The sequence below is a fragment of the Python bivittatus genome, unplaced genomic scaffold (genome assembly GCF_059951505.1).
Source record: "Python bivittatus isolate LINGU-HERP-01145 unplaced genomic scaffold, Pbiv_v1 ctg000220_np1212, whole genome shotgun sequence".
Taxonomy (NCBI): domain Eukaryota; kingdom Metazoa; phylum Chordata; class Lepidosauria; order Squamata; family Pythonidae; genus Python; species Python bivittatus.
The window spans coordinates 12,674,021-12,689,292 of NW_028277048.1; the positions used below are offsets into that span (position 1 = coordinate 12,674,021).

Consider the following 15,272-nt stretch of genomic DNA (forward strand, 5'->3'; position numbering starts at 1 on the left):
TGTTGTGATTAAGATGGATGAAATAGATGCCACCCTTTCAGACAACTGGTCCCGCAAACAACCAGAAATTAGAGAAATTGAAAAGTTCTCAAAAAATCAGGCTTGTAAAATTCAGCCTATGCTATATTTCAAGGGGAACTAATAATTATGAACAACAGCAGCCTAACAACAAGCATATCCAACACAAACACACACAGGTGGAATCTTCTCCCAGTGCTTGACTCTAAAACTCATCTCCCAGTCATTATAGTAATCAAAGAGTACCAGCATAAAGCTTCACAAAAACAGGCTTGGGTAATACAATTCAAACTCTAATTATTGCAGTCCCCCCTCCAAAAAAAGGGGGAGAAGAAAACACAATGGGTTGAATGGATTGAATGGACTGAATGGATTGAATAGAGACCTTGGTTTGTGAGTCACTAGATCAGCCTCAATAGCCTCTTGGTATTTAACTCACTATTGTCTCAAAAGTATTTGATGTGCTAATTAGAGCCAAAACGCATCAACCAAAGGCAATGCTTGCTTTCAATGAACTATACAATGTGAACCGAGCCATGTGCTCCCAAATGTTTTTCTCACAAGACCTCTTTCTCTAGTTTGGTTTTTGGCAGCCAGAGTAAAATCAAATGCAAAAAAAGAAGAGGATTTTAATGTCTTTGTTTATTTATTTATTTTAAACCTAATTCCAGCTGGATAGTTTGCCACCTGCTGTTTTCCAACTCTGCTTTTGAACAGGATATGTCAGAGATACAAATGGAGCCATTTTCAATTTCAGAATCTGGATTGGCTTGTTGGACTATTCTTCATGATCCAGAGAGGAAGCTTTATTTACCTCTTAATGCCCAGTGCACAAAGGATGAAAGCCATCAACTGTCTTACAGAGCCACTGCTTTGAAAAAGCCCCAGTGTTACAATACACAATTTGGAAAGTTACAAATTCACCTTCCAGTTAGTTGTCATACATAGCTATGCTAATAAGTAACAAGCAGCCCTGGTGGGCTTAGTCAAATGTGAACTATATGCTCCTTCCCACTGGCTGTGTTCAGGCATTCTAAGCCCTAAATTTAGATTAACAATGCACACTTGCTATGCTACATTGCATGCTATGCCCAAACAAATACATCATATTATGGTTCCCTGTGATGGCCTAGTTCACATGCTAACACCAGGCTAAAATGTTATTGGGTAAGGGACATTAAAAATAGCTACGGTCTTTAAATTAACTGATCTTAAAGATCTTAGCTATTTCTAATGTCCCTTACTCGATCCTATTTTAGCCTAGTGTGAACATTTTAGAAATCAAGTAGTTTCCCATTCTTTCCCTTTTACAATAGGGAGTGAGGAAATAAAAATCGTAAGTGCTATCTTCCAATTATAATCAGCTACACCCATGTATACATTTGGGAAGTGAGAAATGAATAAGTTCATATCTAAACGTAAACTGAATAAATATATCTCATCCATATCCAGTTTATGTAGACTATGACAGACAGAACGCTGGTTTTCATGGTAAACACAATATTTCTGTGTGGAGGCAGATCATAGCAGCAGCCATCAATCAAGTATATAGAAATCAATGGATGGGCATATATGCATGAACCAAGCCAAAGAGAGTCTGCTCTACTGTATTTTTCTGTTCTGGATATTTGGTTCTGTCTGCATCTTATCACTAATCACTCACCTACTCTTCATCTTGTCCTGCCTTGCTCAGTCTCACCCCTCCTTCCTAGATGGCTTGATAACCTCAAGCCAAGGTTAGGATCACATGCCCAATTGTGATTATTTGAAATCCATTGTCTCTCTATCCTTGCTGGAACCTGGGCAAATGCTGCCTGCCACCTTTTAGCTGCAGCTTCCAGAAATTGAAGCTTTATTCCACTCATATGAACCCATACAAACAAACTAATGTGGGTGTGGGGTGAGCGAGTGGATGGTCTACAGCACGTTTTTAATGTTAAGATTTGGACCTCAAAGATAGATGGTTGCTATGAAGATGTGAACAGTTCTAGCAAAATGTTAACCACTGACTAATGACATCCCACATGTGTAAGTTTAGGATTTAAGGTTTCACATTAGCAAATGTGATTTCCAGGGCGGACCAAGAAATCTGTGGCTTGGTTGCAAATGGTCTTATTATTGGAATCCCCACCTGATAAATGAGATTTATATCTTATTTCCTGTTGGCACTGGCTCTTTCATTATAGAACAGTCTCCCCTGAGAAGCTAGATTAGTCCCAGTGTTTTTGTTCTTCTGGAAGCAAGTTAAAATGGAGCTCTTCTGGAGGACTTTTTTAAATTGAGTTTATTGATGAATGCCATAAATATGTTATGTTGATCTTACGTTATCATTATTTTTTAATTATATTGTTCTAATGTTGGTTTACATATTTTGTCATTATCTTTGTAAACCACAAATAAATATTCCCTCATTTTACCCACACGTTGAGAGAGAGAAAATGACAAACTCACCTAGAGAGCTCCATAATCAAATGGAGATTGGGTATCTCCAGCCTCAGTCCAATGCTTTGCCCACAATACCATGACATATGTAACTCTATTTCCAATGCATTGTGAGGAAATAAAATGGTAAGTGACTTGCGCCACCCAACACTGATTGAAATGTTCAAAAGTAGGTATGTTTATATTGGAGATAACCTTTTCAAAATATTATATAGTTAAGTTTGAAATTTTGGTTCTGATTTTTGTTTATTTATTTCAGCATTTTACAGAAAGGCAGCTTAAATGTGCTGGGAAGGGAAGGGAAGGGAAGGGAAGGGAAGGGAAGGGAAGGGAAGGGAAGGGAAGGGAAGGGAAGGGAAGGGAAGGGAAGGGAAGGGAAGGGAAGGGAAGGGAAGGGAAGGGAAGTACTGAACAGTCCCCTGGCTCTTGTGACAATCCCCTACAGCCATAGATTTTGACAGTGGATTCTGACCACCAAGGGTAAGAACTAACATTGGATTCCCACTCCCATCTCCTTGCTATCTCTGCTGCCAGACATTCTGATTCCAGAGAGATTTAAAAGGGACTAGACAACCCATGATCTGTTGGGTCTTTTTTTCAGAGATATTTCCTTACCTAAACAGAGAAACAGAATGACCAAGGGCAAAAAAGCAGTGGGAGTTTGAGTGACTTATGACTTGCTGCCAGCTTCCCCATTGACTTTGCTAGTGGGAGGAAACTGTCAGAAATCATTCATCCCTCCCTCCCTCCCTCCCTCCCTCCCTTCTCCACAATATAGGTTTGCGCCATTTGCTCTCCCCTCATGACCCTCAGGAGAGCCCCAGTGAATCATCCTCCTCCTCCTCCTCCTCCTCCTCCTCCTCCTCCTCCTCCTCCTCCTCCTCCTCTTCCTCCTCCTCCTCCTCCTCCTCCTCCTCCACCACCACCACAGGTGACCAGCAGAACTGCCTGCCACTTTGCTGGGGGGAGGCGAAACAAAGGGAGTCCTGGACCATAAGGAAAATGGCACCCCCGCTCCCCATTCCAGCATGTCCCCAAGGGCCCTCTCCCTCGAGGGAGAAACAGGGCTCACCTACTGACCACCGGTACCCCCCAGCCAGCCCTACCTCGCCAGCAGGCATCCAAGTCACTCCCTCGCCTTTCCCTCACCACCAACTGCCATTAAGAGATTTCAAATTTCTGCCTCATTTCCAAAGCAGCCATTCGCTGCTCACCTGTTGGGCCTTGCAGCCAGCCGATTGGGCACAGGGGACAGAGGGAGGCAGGAAAGAGGTCAGGAATATGCCCATGACAATCACACAACCTGGTGACTGCTACAGTGCAGTGCTGAAGCAGCCACAAATTTCCCAAATTTCAACCTCACAGGAGTAATGGGTCCCTGAATTTGGACGCATTCTGTAAGTTACCATATTTAAGGTACCTTGGTTCAAAAATTGCTGCCCTATGGCACACCATTTCACCCAGTTGAAGGGTATGGAAATGAGAGTTTTAGTAATATATAGATGCTGTAGGGGTTCCACTAGGAAGATCCTGTGACTGTAAAGGATTCTAAGCACATTGATGTCCCTGCCTTTCTTCAATGTGGAAGACACTGGTCTTCATTACTTCTCCCCCACCACTGCTCACAATGGAAAAGATTTTCAATCAAAACTGACCAATTCTTTCTCACATCTAATCTGTTTATTAGTGGTGAGTAGGCCATAACAAATCCCCTGTGGATTGCTTTGCCGACCAACTCCTTGTTGTTTGTGCTAGATAGAGGAGCCCGTGAATCAAGATCTTGGCAATAGGGACCTTGGCAATGCAGTTGGCAAGATTGCAATTTGTTCCCTGTTTATCAGTGGGGGGAATGAATAGTGATATTGTTGAAACATTTAACTTTGATCCTAAGCATGCACAATGCTCAAAGGCAAAATTTTACTTAACATTCAGTTTGCACTTCCAAAATACTGGGTATCCATAGCAGGTCCATCAGCTTATTCAAATCTTATCTATTTCTATGTGAGGAGCCTTTCTTTCAGTACCGTCCACATCACTCTTCAGTTTTGATATTTTGTTTTATTTTTCAACAGCTACCTTTGGCTCAGAGTCATACTGCATCACCGCTCTTGAATCTTAAGCTTACATTCTGAGACTTTCTTTCTGGTATTAGCATGTTCAGTGGCAAGAATGAAGGTGTTTGGAACAATGGGACAGAACACCTGAATATATCTTGTTGAACAGAGTGCAGCAGTTACATCTATGGCAACAGAGACTGGACACAGCAAGGTGTGAGGACTATGCAGCTGTTCCTGATGTTCTCAGGTGTTTTGCTTAGGCACTTCAGATGTGACTTCTTACATGAGGCAAGCAGATGATTAGAGATCTTGGAAGAAGAAAGGGAAATACAATGTTCGAGCTACACTTCTATCCGTGAATATAGCACATTCTAGCCCAAGGAATGCCAGGTATTTTTAAAAAATGAAGTTTCTAGACTTCATTGTTTTACTATTTTTTTAAGAATCTGTTACCATTATCAATTATGGCTATCAGCCAGCAGAACAGCTCTGTGAGCTGCAGGCAGTGCTAATTGCACCCATAATAAATAATACATATGGTGAATACAGAAGCCAACTTAGAGATCCCCTGAATGATTCAATGAGGATTGGGCCATTTCTATGTTTAGAAGCCCGTGGCCAAATTAAAATGTAAAAAGACAACTTATTAGAATAAAATAACACCCAATCCACCCAACCCTACCCAAATGAAGCATAACTTGAATATTTTTAAGAAGAAAAAGAAAGAGAGCTTGCAAAAATACCTACATTGGAAGCCACTTTGAGCTTGAGGTTCAGGCCCAATTGCCTTTCTTGGCCTCCTTCAAACTAGCCTTAGATTCTGATACTATCTTGGCATGAGTGTGTATTCCATGCTCCTCCTTAAAAGCTGCCAGCATATGTTTATATCATCAATGAACTCAAGCAATCTTTCCCCAGACCCGGTGCCTTCTAAAGGGACTAAACTTCAATTTCTCTGATTTCCATGTTAGCTAGACATTATGGGAGCTGTAGTCTAACACATCTGGTGCTAGGCTGCAGAAAGCAAAATAGCACCTCTTTGATTTTGTCAACCAGTTTCCTCAAAAGGAAACAGAGCCCAGTAAAGAGACTGTATTCAGTCCTTGCCAGCGGAGCTGAACCCCTTTGCCAGAAGGCAGGGCAGAACAACAGACAGGAGCGTTATACCAGGGAAGCACAACTTTTGGGTGGTGGAGGGACCCTCAGCCTTTAAGGGGCCATACCTCCCAAAGGAGCTAGGGCCTAAAATAAAGTATTTTATTTATTTATGAGATTCATCTACTGCCTCAGTCCCCAGCCTTTAGGCCATGTAATACAATTATACAGGAATAATAAATAATGCAAGCATTATTTTGGCACTCGTGATTCCACAATCAATCCCCAAAAGTCTTCCAGACAAGCCAGGTTTTTACCCCCTTATGGAATGGGGCAGGCTGTTCCGGAAGAGGGGAGCACCTCAGAGAGAGGGGCCCACCATCAGACTTCACCATAATTTTATTTAAACTTTAATTTAGTTTAATTTATTTAAATGAAATTCAAATTAAATGAATTAGATACAATGACTATTATTACTCACTGTAATAAACTTCTTCCCCTTCAAATTACTGCTTAGTGGCAACTTTGGAAAGGTTCCAGCCGGAGACCCTGTTGAAGGCTGAATGGAGGTTTATGCTGCCCTGGGGCCAATATCAAAAAATTAGGTCCTGATGCATCCTAGAAGACTGCTGTCAATGCATGATTTGGAAGATAATAAGAAAAAGCAATTCTATGCATAGGATTTTTTTTTTTTTTATTTTTAGTGTGGTGACTACCTCATCTCAAGAAAAAATTAATATTGCTGCCATTATAAATGATGCCAAATAAACCAGTTGGCATAATTATTCTGCATAATACTATTTGTGGCAGAGCCAGACAGGGAAAAGATTGTATACAAGAAGACATTGCTCTGCTTCCATGCAGCTACTAAAACCGTCACGAAACAATTCTCCTGAAATTTTGCTAGGCAAATTTGATCCACCGGCTTTCAAGGAAGTACAAAGCTGCAGGGATGTCATCATTCTATAGGATGATGTAGGAAAGGCACTAAATGCTATTAATATGCCTAAAACTATTTTTCTCAGACTCTCTGTTTTCATTGAGAGAGGGGGAAATAACCTTCTGGTCCTTTTGGATAAAGATAGGGGTAAGGATAAATGTGCAAGATGGAATTTCAGTAGCCAGCAAAAAAGTTCAATATTTCTTTCCCTACTGGGGGAGGGGGGAGGCATTTTTGTTCATCTGGTATATGGCAAGAATAAATCAAAGAATACACAGCGGCCCCCTTTAAATGAACAATGGGTCAATCATACCTCAGAGAGCAGAAAGATCAGATCTTGGAGGAATTTAAAACCTGCTGCTATGAGCCTAATAGAGTGGAATAGAGACATTTTCCCCACCACCACTTCCTTGCAGAGGAAGGTGGAAATGATGCTTGCTCTGGGACCAATGTAAAGTCCTTCCTTCTTAGATGCATGCCAAGAAGATTCATGAATCCTCCTTTTGAGCCTTCCAACACAGAAGCTCCCACTCCAGGGGAAACTGGTCATTTGTTTTCCTCCAGGTTATAGAATTCAGTTGTTTTCCTTTCAAAATTCACACAGACCTGAAATACATATCAGGATTTTTAAAAAAAAAAAAATTTTGAAGCAGAGAGAGAGAGACGGAAAGAGAATGATGATTTTCTTAGAACAATAGCTCATTGCCTCACTCAGGGCCTATGAATAAGACCCATCAACAGGAACAGATTCAGGACTGACAGAAGGAATTATTTTTTTCATGCAGCACAGAGTTAAACTGTGGAATAGACAGCCAGCAATTGTTAAAACAGCAGCCAATTTGGACTGGACAGATTCATGGAGGGTCAGGCTATCAGAGACTACTGATAGTTCTTTACCTTCTCTTGAACTGTGTGTGGCTAGCAACCATGAAATGGGGGTATCACTCTTCAGTCCAGGCTCACGAGCTTCCCACATGCATGCCATTGGCTACTGTGTAACATCAGATGCTGGAATAGATAGGCATACATAACTGTAATATAAAAGAATTCACTAAATATTATTCCCCCTTCTATGGGTGGTAGATTGAGATATTTTTCAATTGATTTTTCAATTGTTTTCTTTCCCAGTCTTACTGTTCATTGCCAGAACCCTCTTCCTTTCTGCCAATGGATACTTTGAATATAACTTTCCCCTAGCCCTTCCTGAATGTGGAACATCACCACAGCCAACCTGTCACACTTTCAAGAAATAGTCTGCCAGAGCCAGAGGGACAGAACCCATAGGGCACCCTTCAGCCTCTCCATGTGAGCATCAAGCAAAATCCTGAAGCTTTTGTTCTTGTTCAGATATTGAGCTGAATGCAGACTTGCTCCTTTTGAAACTGAAACAGTCATTTAGTTTGTCAAGAGAACAGGAATCCATAAAGACCACCCCTGGGGTCAAGCAGGTAGGATGGTGATTTTTGCTAATTCTCCAAGAATCGCCCAATCGCTCAGCTCCACTCCAGTTCCATTTTGGAGTATCTCTTGATCCCCCAAAACAGGTTTTCAATGGACACAAGAAGCTACAGAAGTATAGCAGAATAAGCCAGTATCTGGGCTCTGCCCCCTTCCTTCATTAGAAGCCAAATTCCATTCAGCATTATTCTGAATCCAACCCCATATCTTAATCTTACAGTATCCAATGACTGTATTCACACATGCATAGATAAGCCAATTGCAAGCTAATGGCTCAATCTGCACATACCAAGCTTGATTACTTTTAACCTTGTTTATGATTTGGAGGGAGGTAACTTATATACTGTGTGTGAACCCAGCCTGTTTGATTCATTTATGAGTCAACGTATCATGGAAATCCAAGAAATGGGTGAAATCTTTAACCAGGCTAAGTGTGTTCTGAACATAATTACAGAAGTGGACAGGTAGGGTGTGAAATTTTGCCAGCTAGCTTTTCTACCTTAGCTGTGAAGAGAAAACTTCTGGAGCCCACTTAGGGGGAACAGAAGACTCTCCTGTCAACATTTGCTAGCATCGATTTCTTGTTAGCCCAGCTCCGAAGATCAGCTTGCCATCTTGGGTTAGCCACATTTGGACTGCATCCTAGCACTCTGAGAACAAACTTATCACAGTATTTTTAAAAGTAAGAAGGCAGTTCTGATAAGACAGACAGTTAACAAAGCTGCTAGGATTCAGAAGTAGTATTTGGTTGAGGAGAGAAAGTGTCATTGTTTGGGGGCTTCTTCCTTTTATGACTCTGTATCGTTCCTGGGCCTTTGAAAAAGAACTTTCCATCTCTTGGTGTTCCTCCTTTTTCCCCTCCTTCTGCCCATCAGCATTCTTTTCTCTGACTGATTCCCTTTCTCTTGTGTAATTTGCATTGTTATGGGTTCTGCAGTTATTGTTTAGTGGGACAAAGAAAGGCAGGGCTTTTGCACAGCCTCCTCCTAGTGGCAGTGGTGCCTCTATTCAAGCAACATGGGGCAGAAGAGGAAAGATTGTGGAAAAAGCTAATCTAGGCAGGAAGGCCAGATCTGTTCTGTTGAAGCAATTCCTGCCTCCACCTCCTCAAGTGAATGAGATCAACAGGGAAGTTAATTCAAGCAAACTTAGATGTTGAAGATGCATCAGAGTCCAGTAAAACACCAGTGCTGTTGTCCACAAGAATTTCATCTCCCTTTCTTGGACTTTGCTACTTTTAAGGCTATGTGACTGGTTTTCAATGGTCAGATGAAAACAGGGATACTGCTGTTCTACCAGCTGTTCTACTGCTGAGCAGAATCCCTGGCTCAGCTGAAAACCCCCAGGATCTTAGTCTTGGGGGATTTTAATATTCACACTGAAACCCCCTTGACTGGAGCAGCTCAGGATGTCATGGCATCAATGGCTTCATAGTTTGACCCAGTTCATTTCAAAACCTACTCATAAGTCATACTTAATTCTGATTTTCTTTTTGTCCTAGAAGAGGTTCTAGAAGTGTTTGTCTTAACATGAATGAAACACAGCATGGTCTTGCCATAGATGAAGCATTGTAGGTGTGCTAACCTACCTCACCCCTACAAGGGCATGAACCAATCTAGTTTAGTTTGTCCGTGGAGGTGGATAGATCCCTTCTGAAATCAGGAGGTCTCCCTGTTGCTTGATAAGTATCTCCATCCCATGTCAGAGTCCTTCACATTGTATATTTTTACCTCCTAGGACTCTGTCCTGTCAATGATTTCTGAGATTAACAACACTTTCTTTAAGTAGCCAGCTTGAGGGAGATGATGAGGAGGCCCTTGTTTAAAAAGTCCTGGACCAGAGTGATTGAATACTCACACACTGTCCAATAGTCCATATTCTGCCAATTTGGTGGGAAAGGCAGCAGTGCTGCAGCTCCAGCAACTGTTTAGAAAAATGGATTTTCTCAGCCATTTTTCAGTCTGGGTTTAGACCAGGCTTGGCACAGAAACAGTCTTGGTTGCTCTGATGGATGATCTGTATTAGGAGAGACATGTAGGGACTGCAAGTCTATTACTCTCTCAGAGACTTTTGATACCATTGATCATAATATGTTTCAAAAGGCCTTGAGGGACATGATGTTGGGAACTGTTTCACTGTGGTGTTGCTTCTATCACTCTGGGCACTATCAGAAGCTAGCACTGAAAAAAATTCTACTTGGCTCCTTGGGAATTGTCCTGCAAGTTTTCATCTGATCTCCTATATTTACCTGTATATGAATAAGGAGATGGATCATGCATGTGTGGAACTAATTACCATTATTGCACCAATATCACCAAGCTATACTTCTCCTTTTTATAAGTTCTACTTGTCAAGAGCTTCTGCATATCCCTGGGCTGTAAAGGACTGGGTGTGGGAGAACCAGATGATGCTGAATCTAGACAATAGGAAGCTGTTCTTATTCCAGAAGATGGACCGATGGAGTTTGGAAAATATGCCTGTCCTGAACAAGTTTGCACTTCCCTTAAGGACTAGGTTCACAACTTGGGGTTCTTCTGCATCTAGCATTGATACTGGATAGCCACATTACATAAGTGACAAGAAGTCTTTATCATCTTTGGCTGATAACCCCTTCTCCATTCCTGGAGTAGAGGAACCTGACATTAGTGATGCATGCAACAGTCACCACAAACTGCATTATTCCAATTAATTGTTCATGGGGTGACTCTTGAGGATGGCCTAGGAACTGCAATTGGCTTAAAATACAGCTGCTAGTCTCTCCCATCCATAAGTCAAAGCACAGACAAATAAATGTGAGCCACTGAGATATGTTCAGAGATGTCCAATAGTACCTCTGTGGCTATCCATAAAGAGGAGAGGGTTAAATAGTCCTTTGCTTGTATCTAGGTTTTATGGGAGAGTAAAGACACTACCAAGACACCGTTACAGCACAATCCAGCAATCTTTCAGTGACAGAAAAATAGGCCGATCCCCTATTCTGCTGGTGACTAGTGCTGACCTTACCATTTTCATTGTGAGGAACATTACAGAAAGTAATTGGTGGGTTCCCCAGCTTCATTTCTCCTCCTACCAAATATCATCTGCTGGCAAGAAAGACCCTGTACACGGGGTTGGGCACATGTAGGGGATGCTTGAAATGATGCGACTAGCCATCCATCATGTTACCTAATGGACACTAGGTAACCCATGCCTGTGACCTGTCAGCTAGACTATTTCTGAATGGTTTCTTTTCTGAAAAAGCACACCTGTCTTAAAACATGGATTTAGTACTCTTCTGAAAGAGCACCAAGGCCTATTGAAAAACAGCTTGGCTGAAAGGTCACAGGCCCAAAGGAGGGGTGTAATGAAGTAGAAGGGAGAGGCTGAGAACCAGTGAGCATCACTCTTGACTGATGCTAAAAGGAATGCCAAGGCTGGCAGAAAGTGACCCTTGCTGGCAGCACTCAGAAGTAGGCTATGGAGAAGGCTGTCCCATACCCCCCAAAATAAAAACAATAAAAAGCACAGCCACATGGATCCCCTTGTGAGAGCAGCAGCAGGAAATGTGAAATGCATTCATTGGTATAACAGGACCAGCAACATATGGATGGCAGAACCCAGCTCTCATTCCCAGTTTAAATCAACCTTCTTTTTTCAACACAAGTCTAGCGCTCTTTCAAAGGAGCATGAAACCTGAGTATATAAAGAGTCTGTGTAAGACCTGATTCAGAAAGCAGTGGTCAGGCATTATGCTGGCAGATGCCTCTGAGGAAGCCAGGTGTCTAGTCTCTCTGGCAACCCAAGCCAACATGGTCACAACGAGCAGTGGCCAGGTGATCAGAGGAGAAGGAGTACCAGCCTAAAGTACCCAACAGGATCTGTGTTTGAGCCCACCCCTGGCTGCATTGTTAACATGTAATCAATGGCATGTGCTAGACTGCATCCATGGCAAAAACTGTAGAGAGAGAAAAGAAAAAATACTATTTAAAATCAGAACAAAGACAATTAAGGCATCTCAAGTGTGGGCTAGGAATGAGATGAAGGCAATATCATGAGGACCTGCCATCTATACATGGTTACTGGGACATATTTGTGCCATGGTAAGGGTGATGTAAAGATTAGCCCTTAGTTAATAAGTAGTCTCCATGTCATCAATGCTTTGCCTGGAATTTAATTCTGATTGCATTGGTTTTATATACTTATGCTGACCCCAGTGCTTTGTTTGACAAACAGTATATGTGCACGTGCTGATGAAGTGGATTCTGACACCTGAATGTTTATGCAAGAACAAAGGTATTCATCTTTAAAATGCCACAAGACTATTCTTTTATGCAGAAAATTAACATGGCTAGACCACTTGGACCTGTATCCATGATGCCCTGTATTTTGACCACTTTTTAAAAGTAGGCTGTCTTTTAAAAACAGGTGTTCCTAAGTAAGACAAAGAGAGGAATGGAGAATCTGGTGGCCTCCAGATGGAGCTGGACTCCAGCTCCCATCCAACAGAATTAGAATGCATAATGACTGGGTGCATGGAAGCAACATTTGGATCCTATCAGGTCTCCCAACTCAAAGGATAAATCAGAACTTGGAGCTGCCTTTTGACTAGTGATTTGTTCTTACCCATTCTGGAGTTGTCTGCTTTTAATGGATGGCACAAAATTTAATAGATTCCCATGAGGACTCTTTTCCAAGTGTGAATTCTGTCAAGTTCAAAGCATGCAGAGTAAGGAAAGAACACTTTTGCAACCCTGCTGACATGGGTTATTTGATCCACGGTTCATCATAGCTGACTCTCTAGATAAAACAGTAATAAAATGCCTCTGAGCATCTGCAAAGAGATTCCCTTCATTGGGGTAGAATAATGTGCAGCCAGGCTCTTTGCAACTAGAAGTATATGGCAGAGGAGGAAAGCCAGAATGGCATCATTTTAATAGGAATTCCAAGTCCCACATCAAAATTTAATCAATTACTTTAAAATAAACTCTCTCTTACACACACATGAACACAGAAAGCTTCTCATCACAGCACGTGTCCAGGAGGAATGCTAGCCTGCACAGTTTTGAGTTCACCTGGCAATATATGGATTCTTTTGGAGCTGTGAGTTTGATTTAGTGGGACTTTCTACCTCCAGGGAATACTTTCTAAATTGACTTGTTTGCCAAGAGAAGTCTGAATACTGAATATCAGCCAACAGAGCAACCAAAAAGAAAAACACTCCAGGATCTTTGTATATTAGGACTCCATTCAACCTTTTACAAGGGGTCCTAGCTAGGCCTGTTGGGTCTCCCCCTTGGATCAGTCTCATTGAATATGGTGTTAAGAAGAAGGGACATATCTCAGGCTTGCAGGACATACCTGGTTGCTGTTGCTAATATTTTGCTTGAAAACCCAAGTCCATCAGCCGGTTTGCCATTGAATCAGCTTGTGATGGGAAGGACGTCGACTAAATCTTGGTGTTTAGATCAGGAATGTGCATTTAATGTGTAGCCCTTCCACACAAAATTCCACTCCTGGTTTTCCTCCCAAGGTCCCATTAAGCAATGTTTTACTTTTTCTTGCAAAATTGGAGAGTGCAGATGGAGCACTGTTTTTGCAACTGTTAGACGACTGCTGACCTACTCTGAAATCATCCAGAGATCTACCAGTAGATGTCCATCTACCTCTTCCCAGAAGCACTGGGATGGCTGGTGAGTTAAGGTATCAGGAAAGAGTGACGACTGTGATAAAATCAGCCCTGATTCTTGTTGGGAGCAAGTCTGTGCACCTCCTCATGGGAAAGGGTGGCCAACCGCCCTCCTGCAGGGAAGCCCATCTGCCATTCCAGATTAAGGAACTCACTACAGTAAGTCTCTAAAGAATCCTAGAATTCCCTGGGGCACAATTTGAATCAAAACACTATTGCAAAGACTGGCCGGAATTCATCAAAATAGAGAATCCCATTCTAAACCCCCATTTTAAGCAGATCCTGTCAAAAACATAACTTTCTCAGCTACTCTTCAAGGATTTTAAATGTGGATCCTACCATCCTGAATTGTTTCTTTAAAACATTTGTCTGTGTGTGTGTGTGTGTGTGTGTGTGTGTGTATGAATGTAGTAAAATAGAAAGAGTAAAGATAGAAAATAAGAAATAGAGAAAAAAGAAAATTTGAAAAAAGGGAAAAAAACCATACAATTATGCCTCCCATCCTTCTTTCTTTCCAGTAATTATCATCTTAAACTTTCTTTTGGAAAGAGCAGGAACGGGGCCCTAGGAAGTGGCTCCCTTGCTTACATGGTGAGTGTTGGTAAAAGAAGCGTAACAACTTGAGGCCTCTGAAGCTCTGAAGAGTTATTATGTTGAGCCCCTGTGTGCCAAATGCTATATGTAAAAAAAGGGAAAGTGCTAGATTTTCGAGATATGGTAGGCTGGTCTTTAAAGAAAAAAGAACAATAAAACTGACCCTAGCAGGGACTGGACTGCGGTCAACCTGGAGTCAGGGTCTAAAAAGAGAGGAAAGTACTCAGCGTTAAGACCGAAAGGTGGGCGGGGATCTAGGGAATAGATTAGACAGCGCGGCGGGGGGGGGGGGGGAGGCGGCGACGACAAACCTCAACTGAGCACCATCCCTGACTAATGTAGTAAAGTAACCCTATGAGCAAATTAACTCTGTTTACGAGTCCAAACCCGCTGGCCCGCTTTCCCAATAAAAAACAAGGGGTCGGGGTCCGGGGTAGTTCGACCCCGTTCCTAGCTGGGAAAGAAGACGCCAACTCCTCACCCGACGGAGGGCTGAACTCGCCCGCCGCCCCACCCCATTCACCCCCTCCCCAAACCAGAACCCTGCTCGAGGCGCGGCGGGCGCTCGCTCGCTCGCTCGCTCGCTTACCTGAGCTGCCCGGGAGACAGCGACCATCAGCAGGATCAAGTCCGCCAGGAAGCGCATCGTGCAAGCGCCCAGCCCAGCCCAGCTCAGCCACGGGCGGGCTCCAGCCAGCCGGCTCCCCCCGCCCACTCGCCCGCTCAGGGGCTCCTCCGCATCCCCGCGCCAAGCAGGAAGAGGCGCCGCTGCCGCCAGGCTCCAGCGCGCCCCGGGCGAGAGGACGGACGGACCAAGCGACGGACCGAGGGCGCCCGTGGCCTCTCCTTTCCCTTCACCGGGCAGGGCAAAGGCAAGGAAAGGCGGCGGCCGCCCGGCGCGGCTGCTGCTGCAGCAGCGGCCACGGGGCGTGCGGAGGGGGTGGGGGGGAGAGAGATCCGGTCAAGGGAGGCTCCGCCTCGCGCTGGGCCAGACAGGCAGAGC

General features: G+C 43.2%; 1 protein-coding gene across 1 annotated transcript in view; it reads right to left on the reverse strand.

Moving 5' to 3' along the window:
• The window catches only part of OLFM2 (olfactomedin 2), a 207,239-nt gene extending 192,218 nt beyond the window's left edge, over window positions 1-15,021 (reverse strand). The window contains exon 1 of the mRNA XM_088137907.1: window positions 14,859-15,021. Coding sequence (XP_087994033.1) covers window positions 14,859-14,915 — 57 coding nt within the window. The 5' untranslated portion in view covers window positions 14,916-15,021. The remainder of the gene's footprint in view (window positions 1-14,858) is intronic.
• Between the last annotated feature and the right edge of the window lie 251 nt (window positions 15,022-15,272).